The 15462-nt window shown below is 42.3% G+C and overlaps 2 protein-coding genes across 14 annotated transcripts in view; one reads left to right on the top strand and one right to left on the bottom strand.

The window, feature by feature from the left end:
- Nucleotides 1–1778, bottom strand: part of ERICH1 (glutamate rich 1) — an 85114-nt gene extending 83336 nt beyond the window's left edge. For 5 of the 6 annotated variants that reach the window (XR_014944228.1, XR_001554412.2, XR_014944229.1 and 2 more), the window contains exon 1: nt 1678–1778. Coding sequence is in view for 2 of the 6 variants with exons in the window: in XM_015859339.3 (XP_015714825.2) it covers nt 1678–1699 (22 nt within the window). In the remaining 4 variants the exon portion in view is untranslated. Of the gene's footprint in view, nt 1–1354; nt 1643–1677 lie in introns of those variants that run through there. The other variant, XM_085542137.1, reaches the window with a different exon arrangement.
- Nucleotides 1779–1895: 117 nt separating this feature from the next.
- Nucleotides 1896–15462, top strand: part of DLGAP2 (DLG associated protein 2) — a 440056-nt gene continuing 426489 nt past the window's right edge. For 5 of the 8 annotated variants that reach the window (XM_015859338.3, XM_085542116.1, XM_015859329.2 and 2 more), the window contains exon 1: nt 1907–2034. In XM_015859338.3, the coding sequence (XP_015714824.2) occupies nt 2017–2034 (18 nt within the window). In that variant the 5' untranslated portion in view covers nt 1907–2016. Of the gene's footprint in view, nt 2035–15462 lie in introns of all 8 variants that reach the window. The other 3 variants (XM_085542114.1, XM_015859326.2, XM_085542118.1) reach the window with 2 other exon arrangements.

Here is a 15462-nt window from a genome sequence, read left to right as displayed (position 1 = left end):
ACAGCCTGGTAGGTCTTCAAGGATTGTTCCACGAAAGAAAACCCAACAACCCTTATCTCACTAAACCCAACAACACCGCTTCCACTCCCACAATATCACAAAATGACCCGGGTTGGAAGGGACCTCAAGGATCATGTAGTTCCAACCCCCCTGCCTAGCAGGGCCACCAAACATACGCCTTTACTAGATCAGGTTGCCCAGGGTCCCGTCCAACCTGGTCTTGAACACCTCTAAGGACGGGGCATCCACAACCTCCCTGGGCAGCCTGATCCAGGGCCTAACCACTCTCCTAGTAAAGAACTTCCCCCTAACATCCAACCTAAATCTTCCCTCTTTTAACTTAAAACCATTTCCCCGTGTCCTCCCAAGAACTCTAAAGGCCGCACTGGGTCAGAATCAGCATATTCAGTTATCTGCTACCTTCACAGACACCCCAAATACAAAGCTGGTGGATCTACCACATCTGCTTGCTCGTTCCTACCACGTCAGCCTCCCTCTCTGGCTACATTACTCAGACCAAAGCTGAACTCAGCAACAGCAGCCTACGATTTATTTCCTCCATCCACTAATAAGTTTTAATGGCAGAATTCCTGCCCCAAACCTAAGTTTCATCACAAAAACACTGAAATAACACTCTGCAGTGCAATACTCTCTGTTCAAAATGGTTTTGTTAATGGAGGTGTTGACTACCAGTCACCATATTTACAGTATAACCTCCCAGACAGGAAGCTCGCAGTATCACTGGGTCATCCTTCATGTGACACATTAACTTTGGTAGCACTTACTAGCAGAGAATGTCAGTGATGTGCAAGGCACCAATATCAGCACCTCAGTGCTGCCCCTTGGCAGCCAGGCCTGCTGCCTGTCAGCCCGTATGGCAGTTTGATCCTAGAAGCACACAAGCCTTTGAGAATGATTAATATAGCTTTGAAGAAGCAACAATGTTTAACAGTGATGAAATATACTGCCCACTGTGGATAGTCATCCTGTCAATAACACACTGAATGAGAACTGCTCAGTCAGCCTAGCTCAGCTATGTATTGATGTATCATGTGACTGAAAACAAGAAGAACTACACTTGGAAACACTGCAATACTCAGAACTGTACTTTCCCAACCCACTCCTGAGTAGATCTGCCTTGCCTGTATTTAGTGGTTTACTACCTTTAAGTTACTTTGATCCATTCCAGTGGCAATTCATCCCAAAGGGCTACTGACCACCCCCTTTATTCTATCGTATGGTATACAAAGTAAAATTAAAACTACCACGCTCAGCACACCAACAGCGACCTCCCCATCCAGGCACTCGCACTCAATGAGGAAAGACTCAGGTCTGGGACTGCGTGAAAACTTACCGCTCACACAGCCACCACAGACGGTCCGAATTCAGCACCCAGCCCCGCTGAGATCCTCTGGTAGAACAGCACAGCGCTTTACCGCACACCGACAACGTTACAATCAGCGTTATTCCCTCACAGAACTACAGAACTCGAACAAGCTCCAACACTGAGCGCTGTCGCTCCCCCCAGCCCGACTCTACGGGTAACCGCGGCGAGCGGCAGGACGAGCCAGGGCACGAGGGCGGCCGAGCCCCGCCGCCAGGAGGGGGACGACGATAGACCGCTGCCCCGCACACTGCCCTCACCCCCCGCAGAGCCCCACCGCCCCATCTCCTCACCTTCCTTCCTGCTGCCCGCCATGGCCCAGCACGGCCCGATCGCACCGCGCAGCCACTCGACCCACACCCGTCCTCCTTCCCGTTCCCCGCCGCACCTGCCCGTCAATAGCTCGTAGTCCGTCCATTGGCTGACACGGCGGCGGGGGCGTCTCCTCCGAGCTCGGTCCGTCCCTCCCTGGTCCCTGTGCCTCCTGCCGGCTCCAGTAGGGGGCGCGCGGCGGCGCGATGCGGGGCGTAGGGCGCTGCTGCCGCTGCCGCCGCTGCCGGCCGCGCTCTGCCCGACCCTGAGCCGGCGGCGCCGCGCCCAGCCCGCACCTGCCCGGTGAATAATGCACTAGAATGTCAGCGCTGAGAAAGGTAGGAGGGCGGCGAAGGGGGCGGCTGCACCGCGGGGTGCGGGGGGTATCGGGTGGAAGGAGCGCGGGGTCGGGTGTTGGGCAGCCGTCGGTAGGAGCGGGCTGAGGGCAGCGCGCAGCCCGTCGGGTCGTGCCGGGGCGCTCCGTCCCGCCCGCAGCCCGGTTCGAGCGGCCGTGCCCCACTTCTGGCAGAGCTATCGAAGTGCTACGGCCTCAACTTGCCGAACTTCCATCTGCTCGGTGTCCTCGGGCAGCCAGCCCGACGTGCCCCGTTTGTGCCGTCGGAGCTGCGGGTAGCGGCGTTGATGGGCAGCGGAGCAGCAGAGCAGCAGAGCCGCGCCGTGCGCTCGGCTGGGGGCTGAGTGCGGGTTGGAACGGCTGGAGCGAGGCTCTAGTGTGCGAAAGTGGCTCTAGTGCCGAGCAGGTGACGGGGATGTTCTGTAACGCGAACGGACCCGGCGTGCTGCATCTGCACCCGCGCTCTGCTCCGGTTCTGTCTCCGTGCGGTGTCAGGAGAAATATGTAAAAGAGGAAGAGTGAAACTTTTGTGCCGCTGTGCTTTCGGCTCTGCAGCAATCCCGTTTCCAAAGGTTTCTAAACGAACCTCGCAAAGCGTTTTCTTTCAACGCTGCACGCTTTAATATCACCGCGTGCAGCTTTCCTTACAAGGCTGGCCAGGTGTCAGCGTTTGTATTTAACAGGCTGCCGTCCTGCCCTCCTCTCCCCGACCTCCCTCCCTCCCCCCGACTCATTTCATGTCTTTTCAAGACGTCCGCTGTGTGGTTACAATGAATTTCGAGCGTGTTGGGTAGTTTTATGAATTACAGTGTTTTATTAAGCATTGGAGATTGAATTCTGAGTGCTGCAGTCAGACCCTGTGTGATCCAACATAATATTCCCAAGTTCAATAATGCACTTATTATGCTGCCGTTCACTTAAATATGAAGTAAAAACTGGGGCTGTCAAAGAAATTCGTTGGTTCTGCTTTAGATTATTTTTAGCTTTTCGTTTTAGTGCTATTAATGGTATTAGTACCTGGCTATACACTTAGCGACGTGCCCTGAAAGCGGTGCTGGGCATAGATAGCTCTGTGTTAACTTCTTACAATGTAAAGTTCCTGTGCAGTTTTTAAATACCCCTGGTTCAAACTGAAGATGTGCTTAGAGCAAAGCCCGCAAGGGCTGCAGATGAGCCCTCAGTAGGCAGCCTGCCCAGCTGAGGTGCTGGGAGAACGTGGTGCAATCTGTGCAACAGACCGAGCTGCACAGTTGAGCTCAAGGCTCCCACTTTGGTGCTGGTGTTTCCCATTGGAGCAGGAGTTTGTGTTAGTGTGGGGGAAAGGCTCATCAGTGATGCTGTGGGCTGTTCATCAGTATCAGCAGTGATGCTGTGGGCTACTCTGGGCTGTTAGCAGCTGCTAAGTCAAGACAAAAATCATGTGTGTGGAAGTCCATTGTGACCACCTAATAATTATTTCTAGTCAGTTCAAGTATATGAAGTAAGTTATCGCTGAACAAGTGTGCTGGCTCTAAGGAGCAATGCATTCCTACATGGGGCAGGTGGTCACACCTGAGCCTGAGAGCAGCAGGAGACTTCCATCCCCTCTGAGTGCAGTCCCTGGTCAAGGGTATAGCTGTGTTCTGACAGCAGGTGTCCTGATAGGGAATTTTCTTGGACTAATGACTGATTTCAGCCTGACTCCTTCTCGGAAAGGGTAGTCAGGCATTGGAATGCACTGCCCAGGGAGGTGGTGGAGTCACAGACCATGGGAGTGTTCAAGAAACGTTTGGATGTGGTGTTGAGGAATATGATTTAGCCAGGAAGTATTGGTAATGGTTAGACTAGACGATCTTCTAGGTCTTTTCCAACCTTGATAATTCTGTGATTCTGTGATATGGTCTGGCTAAATTGTGAACATAGGAATAGTCAATGGCATAGTTTCTGTGGGCTTTGACTAAGGTGGTGAAGCAATATTTTACACCTGCCTCTAATAGGCAGGAACTTTTTTTCCGTTTGCTATTACATGCAGTCAAAGCAATTTTCCTGCATGGCTACGATAGTTCTATGAGTAGTTTTGATAATAAAAAGAACATGGAAATAAAGCATTGTTTTTTCTGAAGTGCACCATCAGGGGGCTCTTTCAAACTGTATCAGTCAAACAAAAACAGCTGTTTCAGTTCTACTGTGAGAAGAAGGCAATTGTTGTTATTAGCTGCTGAAGCTTATCACCAAGCGAACCAGTTGATCTAAGCATGCATTGGAAACAGGGCAGCCAATAGTGTTGCAAGTTCATGTTATCACATCGGTGATGATGGAATTGGAGAGAGACCTGCACTTAGAAATCTGTTGTATGGGCCAGAATGTCCCACCTGAGGCCGAACTATTCTGTTTGTGAAACGGGTAGTTTTGTTTGGATAACTGGGGAAAGAAATTAAATGTAGTTTAGTTTGCCTTATGAAAATTCATAGTCATCCACGAACCATATGGCTGTCCTACCCCTAGTAGGGAAATGTATCTATGCATGGCAGAAAGAGTGTGTCAACAGCTATGATCAAATATAAGTAGAAGTGGGCAGGAATGATTCAGAATCTCTTTTAAAGCAGACCTGAGACTACAACTTCTCATATTTCAGCCCATATATATCTCCATTATAGAATTATACTTCCCGAAACAGATTATAGTTCATCACAGCTACTTTCTGCTGCAGAGGCCAAAATGATTCATTAGAGTAAAGTAAGTACTGTTCCTTTTACTTTTTTCTTTCTTTTTTTTTTTTTTTTTAATTAAAAAAAAAGAAAAAGAAGGAAATGTCAAGTGGCAGTTTATTCATTTGGTGCACGCTCAGTTGTGATGAGAGGAAAGGAATCACTGCAGTCAGATTTCTCAGTCAGTGCTTCTACATATTTGGTCTCACATTTAGTTCTTTCCTGTTCATCATTTTGATTTCTCCTGTGCTCAAAGCAAGGGCGTTTATCTGCTGTACATTTTCCTTGCATGCTTTCCCTATTTCTCCATCCTTGCCGGTTCTGAAAATTGAGCAGATAGCTCCCAGTATGGCATTGACCCATAGCCCTCGGATTTGTATATTTATTGGTTTTATAACCATATATTCTTATAATCTTGAAAACTTTCCCTTCCTTATGGCGTATTTGGTAGTATGTTTGAGGTATAACATAGAAGAGGGCTTTTTTTTATATCACAAGTGCCTGTTGTCTTCAGCAGATGTTCTTAGTGCTGTGTGTAGATGAATTGATGGTGATATAACAGGACAAACATACAGTCGAAGACGCACATAAATCCAAGAAGGCAATATCAGTAATTTAGAGACCCAGATTTAATATGATGCACAGAGTGGTATGCAGCAGAGCTTTTTATCTTTACCTCTCCGTTGTCCTTCAGAGCTGCTCCTTTTCCACCCAAAGTCCTCCCTCTTAATCTTGTATCCCCCATCTTGAACATTCTCTTGAAAATTCAATTTGCTTTGTCAAAGAAAAGCATCCCAGGTTTGTCTCATCCACTGAGCTCTGTCTTGTAACGACAAGTTGTACTCTGGCAAATGGAAAGGTTAAGTCTTGATAATAAAATCACAAACTGAGATAGAAAAGGAAAGCGGAAGATTGAGGAGCAGAGGGTTAGGATTGGACACCAGGTGCTGGTGTGGTTGTCATTGAAGGTGTCTGTGATCCATAGCTCATCCTGGAGGCGAGAGGCTGGTCCAGCTGCCCTTCTGAAGGAATAACTGTGCTGTGTTGCCCTGGAGAGGAAATGGGTCAGTACTGAGAGCAGCAACTCAAAACATTTCTTTTTGTGCTGCCTCCTAATTTTCCTTCTTCTGAACTCGTAATTTAGGCAACATTGTGTTTTTAATAATCTCTAAGATGTGGGTGAGAATACAAAGTAATTGTTTAAGCTTGCCTGGAATCTAATTGCCCTCAGCATTCATGGGGTTTTTTAATATGTCGACTTCTGATGAGACTTATTTTTTTTTGTGGTGGAGGTCACCTGAATTAGTTTTCTCTGATTCTTTACTTCTCAACAGCACGGCATATAACGCCTTCAGGATAATATAAGAATGGTGTCTAATAAAATAACAGTAAAGTCTCCGGTAGATCTGACAGTCTTGCAGTTGGACAGGGAGGTGATTATATGCAGCCTTATTAACAGTGTAGCGAATCAATGTAGCCTTTAAGGAAACTGCCCAAATATTTTCCCTGCCGTTTTGAGAGCTCATGCAGCTGTGTGGTGCAGGAGAGCGTTACGGTGCTGCTGGGTGTTTTGCTGGCAGCGAGGAGTAGGAAGAACTTCCCCGCTTTCACACCTTCCTTCTAGTTTCACATGTAGCCCATAAAAATAACACAGAGCAAATGGCTTCAATAGCCACAAGTGGGAGGTTATTTTTAAGCTTTTTTTTCCTCCCGAATGGCAAACAGTAGGGAGGGAGTCTCATGATATTACTATTCATTTTATTTTTCTAGTGTAATCTATAAAAGTGGGGGGAAGGACAAAAAACCCAGAGGATCTTTTACTCTCACATTCCTATTGATTTATGGCTTCATGAGACATTGGAATACAAAGCTACAGAGAATAAACACTCTTACTCAATTGAATTTGTCTAAACTGAGCCCAGGTAAGATAAAGATGGCGCTTTGGCTTCATTCATGCTGAGTGAGATTCTCTCCATAGAGAACCAGCACCAGGCTCCCCTTGCATCTTCTGCATCACTGCACATTTCACTCCAAATGAACACAGAAATTCAGTGATGGGTAGCAGTCATCCTCCCTGATGAGAAGAAAGGAGGATGTAGCTTGCCTTTCTTCCTTTGATTTTTCTTCCTTGAGCTTGCAGCCTTTCAAATCCCATATGGTTGAAGCTACAGGAAGAACCTTTGCCTTTTTTTTTTTTTTTTTTTACACTGGAAAAGCGCAACTGAGGTTATTGAAAAGTCTGCACGTCTGTTTGAATTCTTCAGGATTCCTTCAAACAGGCTTCCTGTGGCCTGATGTAGATGAGCGGACTCTAGAATGCTTATTTATCTTCTGAATTTGGGGTGTGAATGTATCACGTAGAACAAAGAGGTTGCATAAGGAAGAAGTGTGGATGTCCTCTGGCTGGGAGGGCTTTGGGCTCCTGTTGGCAAGGATGACCTGGGTTCACTTTTCCTCTGATACCAAATTCAGCCTCTCTGATGTCCCCAGCTGTGTCTTGCTGTGGGACGTGAAACAGCCTTTCTCTGTGCATGGATAGCGACTTGTGGCTTTATTATCCAGCACTGGCCTGGTTTTGTGGCTGTTTCAGGATTATCTTAGCCACAGCATTTTGGTGGAATTTAAGTCATTTTTAACATGTAAGCATGCTGAGAGCTTCTGTTAATTAACTGATGCTTCATATCCATTAGATTATTTCAATCCAAGATTTTGATCTTGCACTTTTAAGAGTCTGTTGACAAAATATGTTACCTAGAAATAGTTAAAGTCACCTTCATTCATACCTCAAATGTTCAAAATTAGTTTTCAAATACAGATAATTGCTGAATTTGAGAGAAAAAACTGATATTAAGGGTTTTATTGATTGATGCTTTCTCAGTGCCATAATGGAAACTTAAGCTGGATATTCTCTTTGGGCATTCAGATAGGTAAATGGGACCGATGCTTTTGGCCTGTTAGTTTTAGTTGGCCAGGAAATGAAAACATTTCACACAGACTAGGCATGGTTCCTTCATAGCATTTAGCTCAAAAAACCCACTGTGATTTGTGGACTGGTGTGTCTTATCACGAGTATCTGCAGAAAGCAGGGTAGAACATTATATGCAGATAATGCAGCAGTGCCTCTGAAAATGCACCATTACTTTTCTGTCAGTCCTGAAATGCATTGCCCTCTGTAGCATATCCCATCTTCGTGCACGAGTCCTCATTCAGTATGCAAGAGATGAGCATAAAACATGAGCTGTTTCAAAATAAACTGTTTTGATAAAGTTGAAGAGTGATGCTATTAGTTATGATATCCTGCTCTTTTATAATAATGTGAATTGCAAGTACTTTGATAGCAGTTTTCTTAAATGGTGAATTAGAATTTACTACTCCAAAATCTTAACACATACGATGCTTCCAAAAGCTTGTATTGATAATATTTTTCAGCCTCATTTCTCCTTTTGGAAAGTAATATAACACCAACTTTCTTAGGAAAACTTGAACTATCTACGCTTCAAGATGTGAACTGCAAGAAGATTTAGGAAGTTATATGTTGCTTCGGGAATTCAAAGGCACATACACTGCCCTTTTAATAATAATGAAATGGATGACTAAAGCACTATCGTAGATCTAAATAGTTAATAGTTCAATAGTTTGAAGGTCTGTTACATTTCTAATTCAAATTAAGAAGTGCTATAGTGATTTTGGATGCTTCCCAAAGTTTTTCTCTTTTTCCTGCCTAAAAAATATTTCTCTACATCTAAAATAAATTGCTACAGGTTACATAAATCAGTGGAAATGTTCTTATGCCCACCGGTAAAAGGTCCTCTGCAGTGCTGTGTGCTCAGTCTTGAGGTCATTTATAGAGCAGTTAATGCTATTTGCTATTACTTGGTTTTGAGTTTTCTTTTTGACATTCATTTCATTCTTCTCTATTTCTTAACTATTGCATTTCCAAATAGCATTTTCATTCTATGGTGCTTTAGGAGACTGTAAATTCCTTATAAATGTCTAATCCGATACATTAATATTGCTAACTTGAAATGTGCTTATGATTTAGAGCAGGCAGATCCTTTCAGGGTGGAAGTCACTCTCAAATAATTCTTGTCATGGATGAATTGTGAAATGCACTTTCTTTGCTAACTGGTGTCAGATCTTCCATCAATTTTCGATGAATTTCTATTTCTTTTTACTTTCTGAAGTTGTCGTGAATTGCTGTCCTAAAAATGATGCAGAAGGGGGAAAAATATAAAGCTGAGAGCTGCAGTGTGTGCCAGGCTGTAGAGTGCTGCTTTGATCAGTAAAAATGAAAAGTTTCCCCCATATAAATGTATCACATTCAGGCTGTGGTCTTTTTTTGGGAGCTTTCTTAGGCTCTGCTTGTAGATAACTGCCAGCTTAGTTGCATACCCAAGTCATGTAAAGTATTTGATTTCTCTTCTTTGTCAGAGAACAAATGCCTTCTTTTAATGGAACCTTTTTTTGTGTGTGTGTGTATGTGTTTATTAATTAAGTTTCATGTTGCTATTAAAATAAAACACACACAACTATTTGGTGCCTGGTTTGATAGAATTTCATTTAAGATGTTCTGACAAATTTCCATCTGTTACTTCCTAGCTCATACATGGACACTGAAACACAGCACACTAAATGTGATGCCCAAGAACCAGAAGGATGTGTGAAGATTTATATTCTGATTATAGTGTCAGAATGAAGGATAAAAAATGTACTGAACTGCTTGTAAGATCAGTGCTATAAGCAAAGCATATCATGGTAACATTTGTGCTTTCCTGCACTTCTCAATATTGCAATGTATCAGCTGCAAAGGTCAGATGTTAGAGCAAGCCAGATTAATGTTGGTAAGACGGCCAAAAGGGAAGGTGCCGTGGAGGGGCTTAGGGAAACGTGATATGAATTATGACCAGAAGAAAAGGAGACGTGATCAAAAATGTTGTTGGAGTAACAGAAAAACTAGCAGAGAGACCCTCATAGAGCAGTACAGAGCAGGATTATCTTAGTTGTTTATTTTCTGGTTAAATGTAGTGGGCTAAGAATAGGGGAGGAAAGAAAGGAGCTGCATAATACCTCTCTCTTTTTTTTTTTTTTTTTATCTATCATACACTTTTCACAAACCTCATCGTGAAAGACTTCAATATTGCCATGTTGTACATAAAGCTGCAGAGATTATAGAAACCTTCATCAGCATAATATAATGCATCTTGATATGAAAGGAGCTGAGCTGATTGCACCGTAGCTGGTGCTTTTTCTACTTTTGATTTTCATGGAAAACATGACCTGTACAATAGAGTAATTGGTTTAAAAAACAAAAAGAAAACAACCCAGGAACTAATTTAACACAAGAATGTGTTATACCACTCTTAATTTCAGTTGCATAAGTTCCCAAAACGCTTAATAAAATTTGCCTGTTTTATTCAACACCTGTCACAAAGCTGGCTCACGTCCTGGAGAAACATCTTAACCATCTTTATCATGATGTACCACACAAACTTCATTCCCCCTGACCAATGGAACAACGTTTTCCAGTGTTTCTGATTTTGGAGCACAAGGAACAAAGTATTCTTGGCAGCCAGGCTGTTCCTTTGTGAATTCCCTTCTGAAAAGTATCAATGTGATCATTAGTTTTCTTTCTCCTAGCTTTTTTTTTCTTCTTCTTTTTTAAGCACAAAACATAAAAAATGGCTTCTCCAGCTTTCCTCCCCCCCCTCCCCCCCCCAATTTGTAAATAAGTTCAGCTCTTGTAATTGCTGCCACTAGCGAGATTTCCAAGAAGTACAAATAAAGAAAACGCCAGCAATGTACATGCATGCAAGGTGTTCTGGTTTTGAAAGAAGGATGAATACACTGAAATATTACCCAGTAAGACCTTTTTTTCTACGTTTCCTTAGAATTTGTATCTGCAAAAATTTACACTGTCATAACATTGGCCATACTGTGCGGTTTGATCTAGAGGATTTTATGGTATTCTTATAAATTCCATGATTTTTCATATGCTGTTGTAACACAAATCTGTGTGAGCCTATATACCATAAACCTACTAGAAAAATAGACTGTTTATGTAAGCAACAGATTGTGACTATACTTAAGCATTTATATACTTTCCACATGGAAGAGCAGGGAAAGAATTAAGACAACAGCTCTAACAGTAACTTTTCTTACATCTTTAGTATGTTTAGACTTTAAAGAAATTTTAACTATTCACTTCCCCCCTGAAAAAAAAAGATAAATAAGAAAAATGACTGAAGTATATTAAAAATAAAAAAACAACAGCAATTTTACTTTTTTTCATATGAAGGCATTTAATTGCTTCTGAGTATGTGGAAAAAAAACAAAGAGTAAAAGTTATTGAAGTTGATTCCTGTAAAATTTGATGTATGAAGTAATATCATCTAATGGCTACCGGTAGATTTGTTTATTTCTCATATGTAACTTATTTAAAAGAATTTCCTGGACCGCTGCCTGTGTCAGCAACGAATAGCTCTATCTCTGTGAATTTTCTTCTACAAGATGGTCTTGATCATGTAGAAATACACTGAAATGTGAAGGCATAGACCTGGGCCTTCACTTAGATCCTGTCATTGCAACAAGAAACTGACTGAAATCTCCCTTTGCATTTGTGGCTTGGCCTCCATGAAGTCTGTAGGCTTCCTGTTGCACTTCAGCCATTCATTTCCTTTGCCAGTGTTTGTGTTTGGATGATTTGGGGGTGAAGGAGAAAGCATAATCATCTTTATTTTTGACAGGAGGCAATGTTTTGCTACTGCTAGCTTGTGCTAGCAACTGGATAGAGTAGAGCTCCCATTGAGGCATAGCATCTAGCTTGGCCTACTCCAAGGTGCCTTAGCATCCCCAGGGTGCCCATGCAGGTGTGGCTAGTATAACATAGTCTGGGTCTGGGCCACTTTCATGTTGGTCTAGAAAAGCAACAGCTGCCCAGGACAGGCTAGTGAGAGCAGGGTGGGCTTCACCATGGAGGCAGGAGAACTTCTGGGCTGCGTTAGGTGCTCCTGGGTCACCTCCCTGCCCTTTGGCCATCACCTCACAGGGATTCCATGTAATCTGTGTGCCATATCGAGGCTTTCCAGCTAATGCCGGGTACTGATTTGCCAGCAACCAAATCCAGTTCTAGGCACGTATTTCCATCATAACTCAGGGAGCTGTGCCTAACAGTATACACTGAGTACAATGTAAAAACAAATGGATTCTAGAGATTTATATGTGTTTGTATTTGTTATTTGATATAATGAATGAGCCTACATAAAAGTGTTTTCCCAATGTGCCCAGAGAACGTTCTTCTATCTCTGCAAATTTAAGCTGTCAGTTGTTCAGATTTCAATTTATTTGTATTTAGTTTTCACAAATAAGCCTGGTTCCCTGTGAAATCCAGCCATGCCAAATGTTTGAAATATTTCACCTCAGCCATTTGAAGTACATGTGCACAAGGAAATTTTTGCGTGCAAAATTTCCTTACTGTGAACGGGCTTTTGGTTTTAGCATCATATTTGGGCTGTGTTGTACGTCAGTAATATTCATTGCAGCCTTATCCGGAAACAGTGGTTGAATGTATCAACTTGAATATATTTTGATCTAAATGTGCTTCCTCTGCCTAAATTTGATGACTGTTTTTAAACTCATAAGAGTGCCTACAAGAAAAGCTGCATTTTTTCATATCATATACCAACAAATAATCCATTTCTTTTGTAATGGAAACAAGATCCAGTTATTTTCCTGGGAAACAGTATATTCCTTATGTTTTTTGTGCATGTCAGAAAAACAGCATGACACCCTGAAACTACAGGCTGGGATAACAACTTTGTGGTAACTGAGGACAGAATGTCATCAAGTTATTCTCCTCCAGCTTTGTAGTGTCCTTTTCTTATAGCCTCGCCAGCTGTTACTAACACTGGAGGTGTACCAGGTGTCCAAGATCAAGACTTCACTGCATTTGATGCCCAGCCTCTGTACTGACAGTGAATCAGTACAGAGTATCAGTACCACTGGCTTGGTAGTAAACTGGAAATTGTCTGCCAAGTGGGTAAGCCTACATTTCTGTGATATCATTGAGTTTTCCATCTCACTGAATTTGCTGTGAGCTGCTTTACTCACCAGCGTGATGAGAATCACTGACGTATTTTGGGCCATTTTTCTGGAGTCAGAGAAACCTAAAGAAGGAGGCCCTGGTTTTGGAAGTGCCTGGGAGGTAGCACCCCTAAGATGTTGTCTTCAGGCTGTGCCAACACTGTCATATTTCACTCTAAATCACAATTACAAGCTCTGCAGCTTGTCCCATCACATGGACACTGACCTTCCTTCAGGCTAGTGTGTTTAGGGAACACCACAGTCAGCACTCTTCACTGCTGATCTCAAGTAATGACTGAAAATGAAAAGGGGACAGGTTTAGTGCTTACCCTGTACAGAGCTGTGTGTGCTTTTCCATCATTTTTAGAAATTTCCTTTGAAAGAGCTGAGAATGCGTGATCTATTTTAAATACTGCTTCAGAAGATGAAATTATTTTAGTCTAAATGAAATCAATAAGCAGTATTAAATCTAGAATAAGGTTTAAGTGAGCAAAAAAAAAAAAAAAAAAAAATCAGTGACCCTCCGTCATGCCATATGTATCAGGACTGATATGACACCCCTTATTATCTAGCTAATATCTGCTTTCCATAAAGCAAACAGCTTAGTAAAGTCAATAAAACCTCAATCCGAAGGCCTTCAAAGGCATGAGTAATAACAAGTACATATTTAGCATCTTCTTCTTTATTCCATTTTTTTGGTGTCCTGATCCTCAAAAACCTTATCTTTTTTGGCTTCTTGCCTATCAGATCTTCCCAAGCTTTATCTGTGTAGCCCATGGCAAAGTCAGGTAGTTGGTAGCATCCTGCTTTATGTCTTCATCCCCTGTTCTGCTCTGCTACAATCTGGTATGGCGTGGCCAAGCTCTCCCGGCTCCTTGTGTTACAGCAGCACAGCCACCTTGCAGGCATCACCTTTCTGCTGCCCCTGCTCTCATAGTCAAACACTGCATTTTTGATTGGGTTTTTCCAACAGACAGGTGTCTTCAAATTCTTTATAAAATATAAGGTGGCTATCCCTTGATAACTTTTTTCCCCTGACACTCATCTCTTTGCTGTTTTCTTGCCTCACAATTGGAATTCTGATGTTGTTGGTTCCCTCATTTGCTGTACTGAAAATGGTATGAAATAAATAAGAACATTGCTTACATCTGTGAGAGTGTCGCCTAGCAAAGTCTGAATCTTGATGAAATGTTAATTCATTTTCATAACGTACATCTGTTATTTCTCACAGTATCTGGTATATTTTACATGCTTTTGTGATCCTAATTTTAAAGGAAATTGTGTTTGAAAGGAATCATAGATTCTATCTTTTTTTTGAGACTCCTGTTGCAAGATGTGAGATTCATCTGATTAAATATGTGCTATAGCTCCCTCCACCTGAGTTATAGTCGCATTTACTGGTCGTTCTTGATATGTGTGAGGTGAAATAGGTAGTCCCAAGGCATTCAGTGTCACCCTCAAGCAGTTGAGCTGCATCACCTCTATCTACCTCAACACTGGATCCTGGGCTGACTCATTCAGAGGAGGTTTCTGTCATGTGGGATGTCCATATTGGTATTGTGAATTCCAGCTGAGGAATGTAGAGATCATCTCTTCTTGAATATATTCCAGTAGAACTTTGGTCATACAGTTAAACAGCTCTTGAAGTAAAAATCTTTTCATATTAGCTTCTTACTGTTGTTGAAGATGTTTTTAAAGTCAACACCTTTGCATAAAGACATCATAAGTATCTACTTCATCAGCATAAGACTGCAGCTGAACCCTCTGAAAACTGTGTCACAACACTGTATTACCTTTGAGTTAAGTGTCCTGCATGTGCACCCACTTTTCATTGCAGAGCAGGTCTGACCTATAATAGTTTTGAAAATAAAAAAATAAAAATAAAAGAGTGAATACACTTCTGCTTCATCTCCTGAGATGCTTAGTAACTCTCTTCCTTGCAGAGCAACAGGAGGTTAAGATGAAAAAAGCTTCTTTGGAGCTTATTTGGAACATGCCAATAATAGCAGTTGTTGGTAATGGTTCTGTTCCGTATGAGTACATGACATGCTCCTTCTCTCTTGTGATAAAAGCTTTAAATGTGAGTGCCCAGGAAGTGCCAGCATTCTAATTGCTCCCTGTAGTTAAGTACATAAAAATATTGAATGCATAAAATATTTTGGTATAAAAAGGAGCAGATGCATAAAGAAATAGGGTACACTTAAAAATCCAGGAATATGCGTGGAGGCAAAAGTATCTTATAATGCCTGACATTGGCTTTTCTTCAAGCTTCAAATACTGGTAAGGGAATTTAGCTGTCACGTAATAAATGTGTTTGTGTCTCTCATCAAACACATTTGGACTGGAAGCCTTTGATCTCCAAGCTGATTCTTCTAACTTGACAGTTCTTCATTTCTTGTTTGTTGTAGTGCTCATTTAGGAATGCTAAAAAGTGGCAAGATCCACAGTGAGCTGGAAGCGTTAACTCCGTCCACACTGCTCATGAGATGTGTGCTTATTGTACTTGACTGATGTGCTATCAGTGCAAAGAGAACTTAACCCACAATTAAAATAACGAAACACAAGGTGAAAAAAGATAATAAAACCATAAGTGGTACTGAAAGACCTTTTAGTAAAAGAATTCCTGTTCATTTTATTTCCAGATG

This window comes from Coturnix japonica, chromosome 3, assembly GCF_054131305.1.
Source record: "Coturnix japonica strain WE chromosome 3, WE-NBRP24, whole genome shotgun sequence".
Lineage (NCBI taxonomy): Eukaryota > Metazoa > Chordata > Aves > Galliformes > Phasianidae > Coturnix > Coturnix japonica.
Note: the sequence above shows the minus strand (reverse complement) of the source record. Positions and strands in the feature narration are given on the sequence as shown.